Source organism: Alexandromys fortis, unplaced genomic scaffold (genome assembly GCF_014885135.2).
Source record: "Alexandromys fortis isolate MF-2015 unplaced genomic scaffold, M_Fortis_MF-2015_v1.1 scaffold_109, whole genome shotgun sequence".
Lineage (NCBI taxonomy): Eukaryota > Metazoa > Chordata > Mammalia > Rodentia > Cricetidae > Alexandromys > Alexandromys fortis.
Genome location: NW_026068005.1, coordinates 346,178 through 360,747, shown reverse-complemented (window position 1 = coordinate 360,747; position 14,570 = coordinate 346,178). Strand labels below are relative to the sequence as shown.

The 14,570-nt window shown below is 41.1% G+C and overlaps 1 protein-coding gene across 4 annotated transcripts in view; it reads right to left on the bottom strand.

The window, feature by feature from the left end:
- Zranb3 (zinc finger RANBP2-type containing 3) overlaps positions 1 to 14,570 on the bottom strand; it is a 157,546-nt gene that overhangs the window by 33,781 nt on the left and 109,195 nt on the right. For all 4 annotated transcript variants that reach the window (XM_050161484.1, XM_050161485.1, XM_050161486.1 and 1 more), the window contains 2 exons: positions 4,317 to 4,436; positions 636 to 755 (listed from right to left, as the gene is read on the bottom strand). In XM_050161484.1, coding sequence (XP_050017441.1) covers positions 636 to 755; positions 4,317 to 4,436 — 240 coding nt within the window. The remainder of the gene's footprint in view (positions 1 to 635; positions 756 to 4,316; positions 4,437 to 14,570) is intronic.

The following is a 14,570-nucleotide window of genomic DNA, read 5'->3' as shown; positions in this document are numbered from 1 at the left end:
CAGGTAGATCTCTGTGAGCCCAAGGCCAGCCTGGTCTACAGAGTGAGTTCCAGGTCAGCAAGGGATAATAAAGTGAAACCTCTCTTCAAAAAACAAACAAAAAAAGAAAAACAAACTGCTAGAAGGGATGTGGCCCTAAGGACTTTGGGGGACTATTACTGTGCAAGGCAAAATAATCTGAATGATAAAATTACACTAATTAATTGTGTGCGTGCATACACTGAGGCCAGAGGACAACCCGAGTTACTGTTCTTTGTGGTTCGGGTAGTCAACGGTAGGAGGCCCACGCCCAGTGGCTGACTCTGCACGCATGTGCACAAGAGCAGCACTGACTGGACACTCAGTGGGGTACTTAGAGAAAAGGAATGAAGCTGGGAGGGAGATGCATCAGATGAGGGTGAGAGGAGCTAAGGGAAGGGGATAAGGGGCAGACATGACTACAATACATAAGTGAAGTTTTCATAGAATAAAAATAAGAGGCTGGCCTCTATTATGTTTTCTAGCACTCTGAAGTAGAACTTATTAGAGCAAGCATCCATATATAAAATACAATTTTATAAACCAAAATTAGCGTTAATGGACTTTTTGTTATTTTCATGACACTTTCTTATCAGTCTTAGACCTGAGTCTCTTACCTGGCCAGCAGCCTGAATGCTCAGAATAGCCACACGAGTATCGGGGTCCTTCTGAAACTGATTAACCAGGTGAATCCTTTCTGAAGATGGAACACTTCCATCTATCCTGATGTAACGAGCCTAGAATAAGGGAAATGGCAAAATTAGACAAGCCCTAGGCAGCCTTCTTATTCTATATATTTCATGGCTTATTTTAGTAGTCATATAAAGATACAAACTGGTTAAAACGGCACATCAGCAAATGTCACACAGTAAGAATTAACAGAATATAGCAACTTCTTACTTAAAAACTTTATTATACATATTATTGTGTGTGTCTGTGTTTGGGCATGCACACGTACATATATGGAGGTCAGAGGACAACTCACAGGAGCTGCATCTCTCCTTCTACCATGTGGGTTTCAGTGACTGAATTCAGGTTATCAGGTTGGTGACAAATACGTTTGACAACAAGCTGAACCATCTTGCCTACCCCTATTTCTGACTTTTTAGCCTACTTGAAGACAGGCTTTCTATTTAATGCATTTAATGCACTTTTTTTTTGAGACCAGGTCTGCATAGCTTTGGTGCCTGTCCTGGAACTAGCTCTGTAGACCAGGCTGGCCTCGAACTCCACAGAAATCTTCCTGCCTCTGCCTCCTGAATGCTGGGATTAAAGCAGTGTGCCACCATGGCCCAGCTATATTTAACGCATCTTAATTCCACTGTGGTGGTTTGAAAGAGAATGGTTCCTAGAGATTCATGTGAATATCTGGTGAGACTGTTTGGGAAGCACTGGGAGGCGTGGCCATGTTGGAGCAGGTGTGTCACTGTGGGGAGGGTGATGTGGGAAGGTCATATGTCAATCTGTTGATTTCATTGGTTAATAAAGAAACTGCCTTGGCCCATTTGATAGGCCAGCCCTTAGGTGGGTGGAGTAGACAGAACAGAATGCTGGGAAGAAGGGAAGTGAGCTCAGACGCCATGCCGCTCCTCTCCAAGGCAGATGCCATGAAGCTCCAGCCCAAGATGGACGTACACTAGAATCTTTCACCATAAGACACCACTTCGTGGTGCTACACAGATTATTAAAAATGGGTAGTCAAGATGTGAGAGTTAGCCAAGAAGAGGCTAGATATAATGGGCCAGGCAGTGTTTAAAAGAATACAGTTTCCATGTTATTTCCAGGGCTAAGCTAGCTATGCGGGAGCCGGGTGGGATAAAAAGCAGGCCTGCCCACAGCTCCTTCTATGGGGGGTGGTGTGGAGGTTTCACAAGCCCACACCATTTCCAAGTTAGCTTTCTCTCTGCCCTGTGGTTGTCTCAACATGTAGGCTCTCAGCTACTGCTCCAGCACCGTGCCTGCCTGCCACCATGCTCTTTGATATAAAGGTCATGGACTCGACCCCTGAAACTATAAGCTCAATAACTCTTTTTCTATAAATTGCCTTGGTCATGGTGTCTTTATACAGCAATAGAAAAGTAACTAAGCCATCAATGCCAAGGGCAATTGCTTTCATGCAACAGAAGCTCTATAAATATTTTTTAATAAAGCAAATGTTCCTTCAGTAAAATTCTATCAAAGTTCATAGGCAACCTTTAGGCAGTAGGTAAGAGTGACTTTAGGGTCACAGGATAAGTTACTTCAGAATAAAATGAAAAGTAGATGTGAGAGGAAAGATGGTTTTATTCAGGTATTAGGGAAGTACGGAGACTGGTATAAGTGTTTCTGAAACACAACCAAACATTACCTGGGAAAGTAACACTCTAAATCTACCATTCATGACCTCTTTCTCCACATTATTAAACTGGAGAGAACTATGTGAGATGATTGTAACCATTGACATGAGGAATTATGACACCCACACACACCTTTAAAAAACGGAGACTCATTAAGTGTTAAATTGAACAGACTTGTCTTCAAGAACAGTTTATGCTGTGAAAAGAGCTGTGTGTTAGAAATAGCTAAAAAGAACAAATCCAGCCTCACAAAAATAAGCTAAGCTGCCAGTCTGGAGTGCAGTGTGGCACACATCTTTAATTCCCAGCACTTGAGAGGCAGAGGCAGTGGGTCTCTATCTTCAAGTAGGCCAGCCTGGTCTACAGAGTGAGTTCTAAGACAGCCAGGACTACACAGGGAGACCCTGTCTTGAAAAGCCAAAACAAAAGAAAAGTTAAGCCCTAATTCCCAAATCAAACTGTCCAAGTATCATTAAATGAGTCTTAAAAACCAAACCAAACCAAACAAAACCCTACATACCTGGACATATGTGTGAGTGTGGATAAGTGGTTGCCCCAGTGTGGAGGTGGAGGTCAGAAAACCTCAAGGGTTGGTCCTGGCTTTCCACCTTGTTTGAGGGGAGTCTGTTTTTTCCACTGCAGGCTAGCAGGGTGCTCCTGTCTTGTTTCCCATCTAACAGTAGGAGTGCTGGGATTAGGACAGCAACTACATCCTAGTTCCTCATGCTCACAAAGCGAACTACTCACTGAGTCCTCTCTCTGGCCCTAAATTAGTAACTTTGTTTCTTCACAAAGCATACAAAACCTGACCAACGAACCACTCAGTAACCCTTACAGATTATAAAATCCTCTCGGCATCTTTCTAAAGAAAACACTAGGTCAAAGTGTGGGAAGATGGAGAGAAATCCATCTTGCTCCATGAACAGCTACATTTTTAACTGCAAAGCAGAGTGAGAAGCCAGCACATCAGCACAACGGATGTGAGCAAAAGAGCGGACTGCTGTGCCTGGGTAAGAATCTAGGAAATCTAAGATTAAATAAATTCAGAATGGGAAAGTAATAGGAATCTATTCTTTTCAATGACTTAAAAATTACTTGTAAGGTTAATGAAGTCTTTCTCAGAGTGAAAAATCAATAGAACCTTTCATATTATGACATCACACTATGCTATCATAAACCTGTCTGTGAAGGAAGACACCAGAACATATTACAAACACACGTTAGTGACTAGCATGGCTTTAGTTCTGTCTTTGAAAACACTGGCTATATTGGCCGTACTGCTCCAGGTGTACAAGGTTCACACCAGTTGCCAGGATGTTTCTTACAGCTGCCGCCACACACCTGTGCAAGCCCCAAGCACGCACAGGGCAGACGGCAGGCAAAGCTTTGAAATGAGCAATGGGAGACGCCATCTCTAATGTGAACACTGGAAACTGAAGTGGGTCTCAGAGGATTCCGGGAAGATCACTGACCTTGTGGGTACGGCCTGGTTAACCCAGTGGGCCACTCACAGGAACCATGTGCTTTAATGGATCCATACTCATGTGTAACGACAATTTCCCATAGAGTATATGGCCTGTGAGCTTAAAAGGTCTGAAAGTTAGGGGACCGTGATTTTCATCACTGTGTTCCCTCCCATTAGCGACATTTAGGTGTGTCTGCAATCATACCACTCTTGTGTGCTATCTCCAGGAACAGGGAAGGACTCCCTTAGGGAGTCAGGACAGAACAGCTTCGTCAACTCAGATAAACTGGACAAAGGAAAATTTAAGATTGATATAAAGAAGAAAACAATATACCATGGTATTAATATATTACTAAAATTTGTAAGAAAATATTCAATTATTGATAAAACAATATATTATAAAAACATCATCCACATAAATCATGGGACTAAAAGTATTTTCAGTATGGTAAAAATATGCATTCTAAAAATTATTTTATAAAAAAAAATCACAATACCTTGTTTTCGATGACTGCTTCTGTGCAAGCTTGGAGCATAGTTAAATGGTGAGCAAAGACCAGAAATTTAAGTGACTCATTCTGGAGCAGCATCTTAATATAGTCCTTCACTGCACCTGCCTGAATATAAAGTCAGGTTTTAGTAACGTCATCCAAATTTTTAATAAAGCACCATGTCACTTTTAATAAAGGAAAAGTCAGAAAGCTCCCGACCCCAGGAAGTATCTTTAGACAAACATCTCCATGACTTCCAGCTGGTGTCCCTAGGCAGCCTACTAAGCTGGAACCTACATGCAGGGCGTGTGGAAAAGCTACCCGAGTACGTGCACTACTGTTTGGTGGTGCTGGTGTAACAAAATGCCGCGGAGAAATCCATTTAAAGCATAGAAAAATTATTTTGGTGCCAAGTTTCCTCTCAGTTCCTGGTCAGCTTCGAGTACTAGAAAGGCAGAGCATCATGGCAGGCAACCTGCAGTGGGGTGCAGCTCATCTCCCGCAGCTCCACAGCAGGGGGAGGCATCATGGACTAGATACACACCTTACTTACCAGACTTATAAGCTGTAAGGTGAAATGAACCCTTTCCTCCCGAAGAAGTTTTTGGTCATGGTGTTTCATCGTAGTAATAGAAATCATAATAAAACAAGAAAGTTCTGGAAGAACCTGAAGAGACAGGCTCAAGAGCACAAGAGGGACATCTAAGATAACAGAATGAAATGGAGGAATTGATGTAGAAACAATAAAAATCATGAAAATTAACACTGAATGGGCATTCTTGGGTAAAGTCTCTCCAAGTTATCCAGCAAGAGTAATAAATAAGGAAGGGGTGACTTAAACTTAAAATATGAATATACTATCTTTTATCTGTTACTGGTTGACTGTGGTAGTATATGCCTACAATTCTAGGAGGCTGAGCCAGAAAGATTACAAGTTTATGACTAGCCTGGGTTATATAGTGAGTTCCAGAATTAAAAATAAACAAATAAATAAAAAAGGAGAGGGGCTGGAAAAATGGTTCAGTGATTAAGAGTGCTTGCTCCTCGTACAGAGGACCCAAGTACTGTTTTCTAGCATGTACACTATGTGGTTCACAAGTGCCTGTAGCTCCAGGGTGTATGATGCCTTCTTATTGTCCACAGGCTCCTAGGTGCATGCACAAACATGCACACACACACACACACATACACATACAGAGACACATATACATATATAAATAAAGTTAAAATAAATGCTTTAAGAAACAAATGACAAAAATTTGGTTACTCAGAAATTTTGGATAAAGATGTCAGGTTGAACTCACTCAACCCTACTCCTTCTTAGTCTAAGAATAGCAAAGGACATAAACACAAAGTCAAGAGCAAAATCTAGGAAGCTAAGAAGTACACGATGCCTGGTAATTTATTCTCCATACTGGGAGATCCTAGGCTGGCAATAAGGGATACACAGGAGTACCTGGTTTTTACTGCAGCCATGTAAAAGGCCCAGGAGGGATAGGGTGAGGGGGAGCTAGAGCGGGGACAAGCTAAGGAAATGTAGAAGTAGGGGGCTGTGCACAGCTTGGGCCTCATCCTGGACATACACATTCCATGCCACAGGTACAGACAGCACCCATCCTGGCAGCAAACTGGACAGGAATGAGTGGAATCCTGTACTGAGGATGAAGGCGAGCTCAAAAAAGATGTACTGGGCATGTAATCCCCAGTGCAACAGTGGTGAGTGGCAGGGGCAAAAAGGTTATGAGGTTTTTACACTCACGTCCAGCCTCCAGAATTGTGAGCTAAATAACCGTACATTGTCTATAAATGTCCCAGTCTCAAATGTTGTGATATAGATACACACAAGTGAATCAGGGAGTAGGCACAGTGCACAAAAATTGTGAGTATTAAAATAAAATTATATTAATAGATACTGAAAGACTGGGCATATAACTCAAGGATAAAGCACAAATTTGCCTAGTGTTTACAAATTTCTAGGCTTGATATCTAGACGTTAGGAAGGAAGGAAGAGAGAGAGGAAGGGAAGAAGAGGAGGAGGAAGAGAAGGAGGAAAAGGGAGGGAACAGGTAGAAGAGGGGAAGGAGGGGGAAGAAGGAGGGGAGGGGAAAAAGAAGAGAGGAGAAAAAGAGAAGAGGGGAAAGGAGGACAAGGAGGGAAATGAGAAGGGAGAAAAAAAGGATGGTGACAATCTTGAAAGAAAATAAAATGAGTTGCAGAGGAAAGAAAGCTCAATAAATGAGAACAAAGCAAGACATTCTGGTGTGCTGCTACTACGCAGCTGTGGATACCGAAGTGCACATTTCAAAAAGCTAGAGCTAGAGAAGGAATTTTAAATGTTTTCACCATAAAAAATGACAAGGCACTACATGCTGCCCTGATTTAAATATTATATAACATATTAGAATATTACATGGCATAAAACAAACTAACAGTATATCCCAAGGCTCACCTGAAAATATTTTAAACATGGGTCTAATAACATATGTAGTGAATACTGATCAGGACAAAATTAGCATAACTTTAAAAGTTAGTAAAATTATACCACTTGGATGGAAGGATGGGAATAAGAGGCAGGTTTGCATCTGGGGAGGGGGCAGAGACATAAGGAGGTGATGTTTTATCAAGGCTATTGGCAAGTAAATTGACATGGCTGGAACTAAAAGGGAAGCTGTAATGCAAACTACAATGCTACAGAAGCAAGCCTGAGACTGAACGAATTAGCACAAAACAAAGACAAACACTCAGCTTTCACAAGAACTGGAAGTGGCAGTTAACAGGGAATAAAGCTACGGGACTTACTTTTTGAAGTGATTATTTTCCATTGTTAACATAGCTTTAGGAATCTTTAAATTAAAAATTTAAAAAATGCCTACCTAAAATTTATATGTATTAACTACAAATCCTCAAAAGGTTTATTCTGCTGTATTTTGCATGCCTCTGTTTTCGGAACAATGGAATTCATCACATAGTGAGTCTGGAGGTTGGTAAAAGCTTTAGATGTCAGTGCCTCAGAAAATGGAAAAGAAGTTCTCTCAAAACAAGCAGCTATAAAGTCTAGATATGTTGTCATGGCAACTGAAGCACTTTAATAAAGTGCATGTTTGCCTAAAGAGCTATATTTACTGGGATAAGCTTTTCAGTAAGTACATGCCAAGCTGGAATGTGTCAAGGGGACACTCATTACAATCCAAATCTAGATTTACAAATGGAACAATTGTAATTGTAACCTGGTCTGACGTGCCTTCTTCCCAAGTGAGATCTATGTCTATATCTACACACACACACACACACACACACACACACACACACACACACACACACACACACGTAGAGCCCTCCCATCCCCACCTCAGCCCGAGGCTCAGAAAAGGTAGGGCAGAAAAAAATAAAAAGAGCCTGAGGATGGGGAAATGCTATAAAAGTGCTCTGTTCCAGACATGGCATAGCTCTGGTACACGTGAATTCACAAGAGTTGTGGCTATCTGTATAACCAAGTCAGTTACAGCTCCAGCATGAATGAGGGAGGGACACCTGAGACCCCACACCTAGGTGAGGCTCTGCTGAGAGTTAATGGCTAGGAGGCAGGCAGCCATGTTCGAGATTGTGGCCACCAGGAGATTGCCCATGCAGTGGTGTGTGGCTCCACACCTATGAGCAGCACTAACTGGACTCAGTGGGTTATATTTAAAGTCAGGAGGGAGATGTCCTTGGGGAGGTTATGGAGTTTTAATGAAGAGTGGGGGTGGATATGATCAAGATATATTATATACATACATACAATTTGAAGAATAATTTTTTAGTAATTTATTTTTATTTTATGTGCATTGGTGTTTTCCTGCAAGTCTATCTGTGTGAGGGTGTCTGATCCCCTGTAACTGGAGTTACAGACAGTTGTGAGCTGCCGTGTGGGTGCTGGGAGTTGAACCTGGGATCTCTAGAAGAACCAGTGCTCCTAACTGCTAAGCCATCTATCTCCAGCACTGATGAATAATTTTTAAATGATGATTGGATGGAGTTTTAAGTTAATCGCACAACAGGTAAATCAAAGTTATTTGTATGTATATGTGTGCATGCACATAAAGACATACGCTTAAAACTTTCAATATGCATAGAGCTGCTTTGCCAAAGTTAATCCTGATGTGGGATTTCCCTCTGTATGCTGTGATTACCATTAATGAATAAAGAACTGCTTTGAGCCTATAGCAAAGCAGGGTGGGGCAGAGCAGAGCTAGGCGGGGAGGAATGGACTGAATGCTGGGAGAAAGGAAGCAGGGTCAGAGAGAGACTCCATGTAGACTTGCTGGAGACAGATGCCAGAACTTTAGCTGGTAAGCCACAACCATGTGGCCATACACAGATTAATAGAAATGAGTTAAATTAAGATGTAAGAGTTAGCCAATACGAAGCTAGAGCTAATGGGCCAAGTAGCGATTTAATTAATACAGTTTTGGGGTGATTATTTTGGTTCTGGGCGGCCAGGACAAACAAGCGGCTCTCCTCTAATGTAAGTCTCTACAGAGTACAGAGTACGTGACCTCAAATACAGCATGGCGGAGGCAGAGGTTGGTAGATCTCTGTGAATTTGAGGTTAGCCAGGTTTACATGGAGTTCCAGGCTAGTCAGGACTACCTACCTAGTAAACCCTGCCTCAAAAAATGAAAAATATTAGTCTTAAAAGAGATAAAATAAGCTAGGACTGACACAGCAACTGAAACATCATTTGAGATGTTGATTTCTAGGAGCGAATGCATTTGGAATACAAAATACCTACATAGTAAGTGAACTCTAAGGATTCTTTCAGGTTCTGGAATCAGCGATGGCATGGAGTTGCATTTTACTTTGCTTTGCAAAGATTTATTTTCTTTTTAATTATGTGCACGCATATAGGTGTGGATACCCACAGCAGCCAGAGGTGTCAGAGCCTTTATAGCTGGTGCTGGGAACTGAACTCTGGTTCTCCGGAAGAGCAGTACTTGCTCTTAACTGAGTCATCTCTCCATGACCCAGGCTGGCACTGTAGAATGTATTCTACATGCATTTTTACTATATTTCATTTTAACTATCAACGCCATTGCACTGCCAGGTTTTAAATGATCTGAACAAGCATTTGCTTGCAATGTTAGTAAGTGTGGTGGCGGCCCTGGTAAGGATCAATACCTTGGTGATGCTGGCTCAGGCTTTGTGCTAGTTTTAGAAAAAGCATGAATTCACAACTGTTTTATTTTACTGAAATGAATACCTGTCTGTTAGGTCAAAGCCTTGGTAATTAGTGGAGACCACATACTATATACCTTATTTAAAGAAACAGTATTTTTAACTGTTTGTTTGAGATAAAGTTTTGCTATACAGAGTATGTTGACCATGAAGCCCATGAGAATATGCTTGCCCCTGACTGTGGAGTGTGTACTGTCACATCCATTTGGGAATGTTTTTCTTTATTTGTGTGTGGGTGTGTGTGGGTGATTGAATGACACGTGTGCAACGTGCTTGCAGAAGCCAGAAGAGAGAGTTACATCTCACAATGAGATGCCCGGTATAGGTGCTGGGAACTGAACTTCTGCAAGAGCAGAAAGCTATTCTGAGTCATATCTCTGGCCTCAACTTTTTCTTTCCCTTTCTTTCTTTTTCTTTCTCTTTCTTTCTTTCTTTCTTTCTTTCTTTCTTTTTTTTTTCTTTCTTTTTTATTTTTGAGACAGGGTTTCTCTGTAGCTTTGGAACCTGTCCTAGAACTTGCTCTGTAGACCAGGCTGGTCTCAAATTTAAAGAGATCTGCCTGTCTCTGTCTCCCGAGTGCTGAGATTAAAGGTGTGTGCCACCACCACCCAGCAACTTTCAAATATTTCAAAAGTAAAGAGGTATATGTCATACTTTGTGAAATAAAAAGTGAAAAAACACTATATTGATTGACAACCTGATAAAAGTTATTTAAAATTGTCAGCCTTAAATCAAATAATAACAACAGAAAAAAAAGCAAAGGAAGGGGTAAAGAGAGTGACAGCAAGACCAAATTTTAGTCAGCTTCTAGCTCTCAGATATGCCTGCCCTTGTCGGATCTGCCACTCAATCCCAGAAAATTCCCACTATGTCTGTTATCAGGATCCTCCACACTTGATGGGTGGTCAGTTGGTGATCTAACCTAGCTCCTCATTCTATATTATTGGCTGTGTAAATTCTTGGCAACCTAAAGGCAAGAATCCTCCAGGTCATGAGACTGGGAAGGAAGCAGGCTCAGTGAGCAAAAGTGAGACCCATGTAAAACTGGATGCAGGAGAATTCACCTGTAATCCCAGAGCTCTGACAGTGAGAAGGGAGATAGAGACAGAATCCCCGGAAACTCACAGGCCAGCCAGCCTGGCATAAGCACCAGTGAACAAGAGACCCTGTCTCAATCAAGGCAGAAGACAGGGACTGGCATGTGTATGTGCACCATGCACTCCCATGCTGCGGCTCATAAATGAGTACACGTCCCTATACACAAATATTTAAAAAAAAAAAACAATTCAGTTAGATCAGTTTTACAAGAATCCCCCAAGCCATCATGTCTCTTTTTAAGCAACTGCCCATCCACTCACACATCACTCATCTTCAACCTACATAAATTCCCACTTGTCCTTCCCTCTTACAGCTGAGGTGTCCATCTTACAGAGTATTCTTTAGCTCAACAAGTGTCACGGTGATCTCTGTTTTAACAGTCCTCTGGCTGGGATGACAGACGTGCTAGATTTCCTGGGGTCCTGGGGGTCCCAACTCCAGGCTTCACGTCTGCATGGCAAGCACTTTGACCACTGAGGCATCTTAGCCCTGATCTCAGATTTTAGGCATCTGGGACTCCGTATAGGAAACTGTCTGTTTCCTCTAAGAAGATATTAGTATTTTATTTGTACTTTATTGATTACTGCTGACTGCTTCCTACTAATGAGCAGGAGGCAGGCTGTCTGCTCCTGATTTAGCCTGACATTTTCCCAAACCACAGATCAAGCAGAGGAATAGGCCCTCTGCAGCCTTGGCTCCTCCTAGGCCCTGGCAGTGGAAAACTGTAATCACCTTATTATCCCTCACTGCATTTTTAAGTGGGATTCTACTCATGTTAAGCCGCTAAAGCAATTAAATAGAAAACATTTTGTACCTTAAGGGAACACGTTTAAAGAAACTTCCCTTCAGCAAATAAGGCATGGCAGAATGCTACTTATCCCCAAAGTGACAGGAAGTTTCAAATTATGGCTTGGTTTTAGTAATTTTCATTAAAAAAAACTGGCATTTCTCTTTAAATAGTTTTCTCTAAAAATGAGACAATATTGTATAGTGCTCCCAATAAGTGATAATTGGCTGAACCAAATATACTACATATATCTTGTTTATAAAAAGATTTATTCAAGGGCTGAAGAGATTAAGTCAGTGGATTAAGAGCACTTGATGTTCTTGCAGAGGACTCGGGTTCAGGTCCCAGCACCTGTAACTCCAGTAAGGCGACCCCGTTTTGTCCTCCACAGGCACTGCATGCCTACTGTGTCCATACGGGTAAACACCCACACACATAAAAGAAATAGATCTTTAAAAAGATTTTTTAAAATTAAGGCTGCTACAGATGCCCACAAGAAGGTGTTGGATCCTCTGGGGCTGGAATTAAAGGTAGTTGTGATCCAAGTGATGCAGGTGCTTCAAATCAAGTCTGGTCCTCGGCAAGAGCAGTATGCTTGCTTTACCTCTGAGTCACTTCTCCAGCCCTGAATATCTGCCGCCTCCTCAGAAGCTATTATGCGGATTCTAATTCTGAGGAATCCTCCTTGTATCAGTTGCATTCACACTAAGTATTATAAGATACTATAGACAGAGGAGAAAACGGTCTTTCTTGTTGGAACTGGAAAGCTTACCCACCTAGTTTTGGTTGCTTGGTTATGCCAGTTCTCAGCTATCTCTGTGGGTTTGCACAAATTGTTTCATCCACTGAACTGTACTCCACCAGCCCCTCACCTTTTCTTTTTGCCTGGCTACATCTACTTACACATTCCTCAGGGCATCTTTTCCGTACCCTTCTCCTGGGTGGTTCCACCGCATCTGGGTTTGAAACAGGAAGCAAAGCCTTCTGTAGGTGACTATTTATTTCACTGGTCTCTCCAAAAGGCTTCAGATTCTTTGAGAAGTAGACACTATGCCATTTTCATCATGCCCTTTCAGCATGGTGAAATAGGAATTCAATGTTACACTTTTTGTTTTGTTTTTAAAATGAAGCTTCAAAAAAAAAATAAAATAAAATGAAGCTTCACCATTAATGCATACACTGTAATAACCAATCTATAATCTTTATGACTTCAATTCAATTTTCAAACTGGTATGCGAGAACTCAGCAACACATTTTGTCATAGAAAACAGAAGTGGCCTATAACTAGTTACCTCACAGTAATAATTCATAATAAGCCCACTTAACCTACATGGTGGATACACTGTATTATTCAGAGTTAGAGCAGACTTTAACTACTGGAACTCAATAACATATGGGGAGAATATATTGAGCATCCCAATTTTTTTTTAACAACAGGAACTAATGGTTTCTTGCTGTATCCAGGAATAGAAAAATATCCAAAATACTTTGGTGGCTGAAAACAGAGCTTCTGGTGTGGAAGGGAAGGATGACTAAAATCTCCAGAAGCTGAGTGCCAGGGATTGGCACTTTATTTTTAAGATTGCAACTCAATTTGGAGATAGTTGATTTTAATCTCTTTTCTTTCAAGGGTCTTAATAAGTTAGATGTCAACTTCCTACAAACAACCATCACCCACAACTGACAACTACAGCTTCTTAACACAGACAAAAATCACCTAAAGAGTCTTTCTCGCCATGCGGTGATAGCTCACGCCTTTAAACCCAGCACTCAGGAAGTAGAGGCAGGTGGATCTCATTGAGTTCGAGGCCAGCCTGGTCTACAAAGCTAGTTCCAGGATAGGCATGACTGTTACAGAGAAACCCTGTCTCAAAAAACTAAAACGAACAAACAAACGAGAGCTCTTTCTCTTGTTTTAAAAAAGTATTCTGTATTTAACATTAAGCACAAAGACAGATAAGCAAACAAAACAAGCACATGTTTATTAACAGCAAGAAAAACGCTGTCTGTCAGCGAAATGGAGTTAGAGCTGGAGTGGGATGTGTCTGACTGTCAGTACAATGTGAACGGTGACCACTGATCAAATGGGAACTTAAGACAACTACGGCACGGGAAAATGGAGGCGTGAAAGAATGTAGATCTTTTCTTCCAATTAATGTTTTGCATTTTCATTCCTTTCAAAATGTCTTTCAAACATAAAACTTAAAAAACAAAAGTTTAACCAAAAGCAATCTACAGATTCAACGCAATGCCCAGCAAAATCCCAGCAAAATTCTTCAAGTACCTCAAAAGAACAGTACTCAACTTCATTTGGAAAAGCAAAAAAAAATCCAGGATAGCCAAAACAATCCTGTGCAATAAAAGAACTTCTGGAGGCATCACAATCCCTTACTTCAAACTCTGCTACAGAGCTATAGTACTGAAAACAGCCTGGTATTGACATAAGAACATACAGGAAGACACAATGGAATCGAATAGAAGACCCGGATATCAATCCACACATCTTCAAACATCTGATCTTTGATAAAGAAGCAAAAAAAAAAAAAATCAAATGGGAAAAAGAAAGCATATTTAACAAGTAGTGCTGGCATAACTGGATATCAACATGTAGAAGAATGAAAATAGACCCATATCTATCACCATGCACAAAACTCAAGTTCAAATGGATCAAAGACCTCAACATAAAGCCAGCCACACTGAAACTTATAGAAGAGAAAGTAGCAAGTACACTTGAACACATTGGCACAAGGAACCACTTCCTAAATATAACCCCAGCAGCACAGACACTGAGAGAAACAATCAATAAATGGAACCTCCTGAAACTGAAAAGCTTCTGTAAAGCAAAGGACACGGTCAACAAGACAAAACGACAGCCTACAGAATGGGAAAAGATCTTCACTAACCCCACATCAGACAGAGGTCCAATCTCCAAAATATACAAAGAACTCAAGAAATTGGGCGCCAAAAGAACATATAATCCAATAAAAAAAAATGGAGTACAGACCTAAACAGAGAACTCTCAACAGAGGCATCTAAAATGACTGAAAGACACTTAAGAAAATGTTCAACATTCTTAGTGATCAGAGAAATGCAGATCAAAACAACTCTGAGATTCCATTTTATACCTGTAAGAATGGCCAAGATCAAAAACACTGATGACA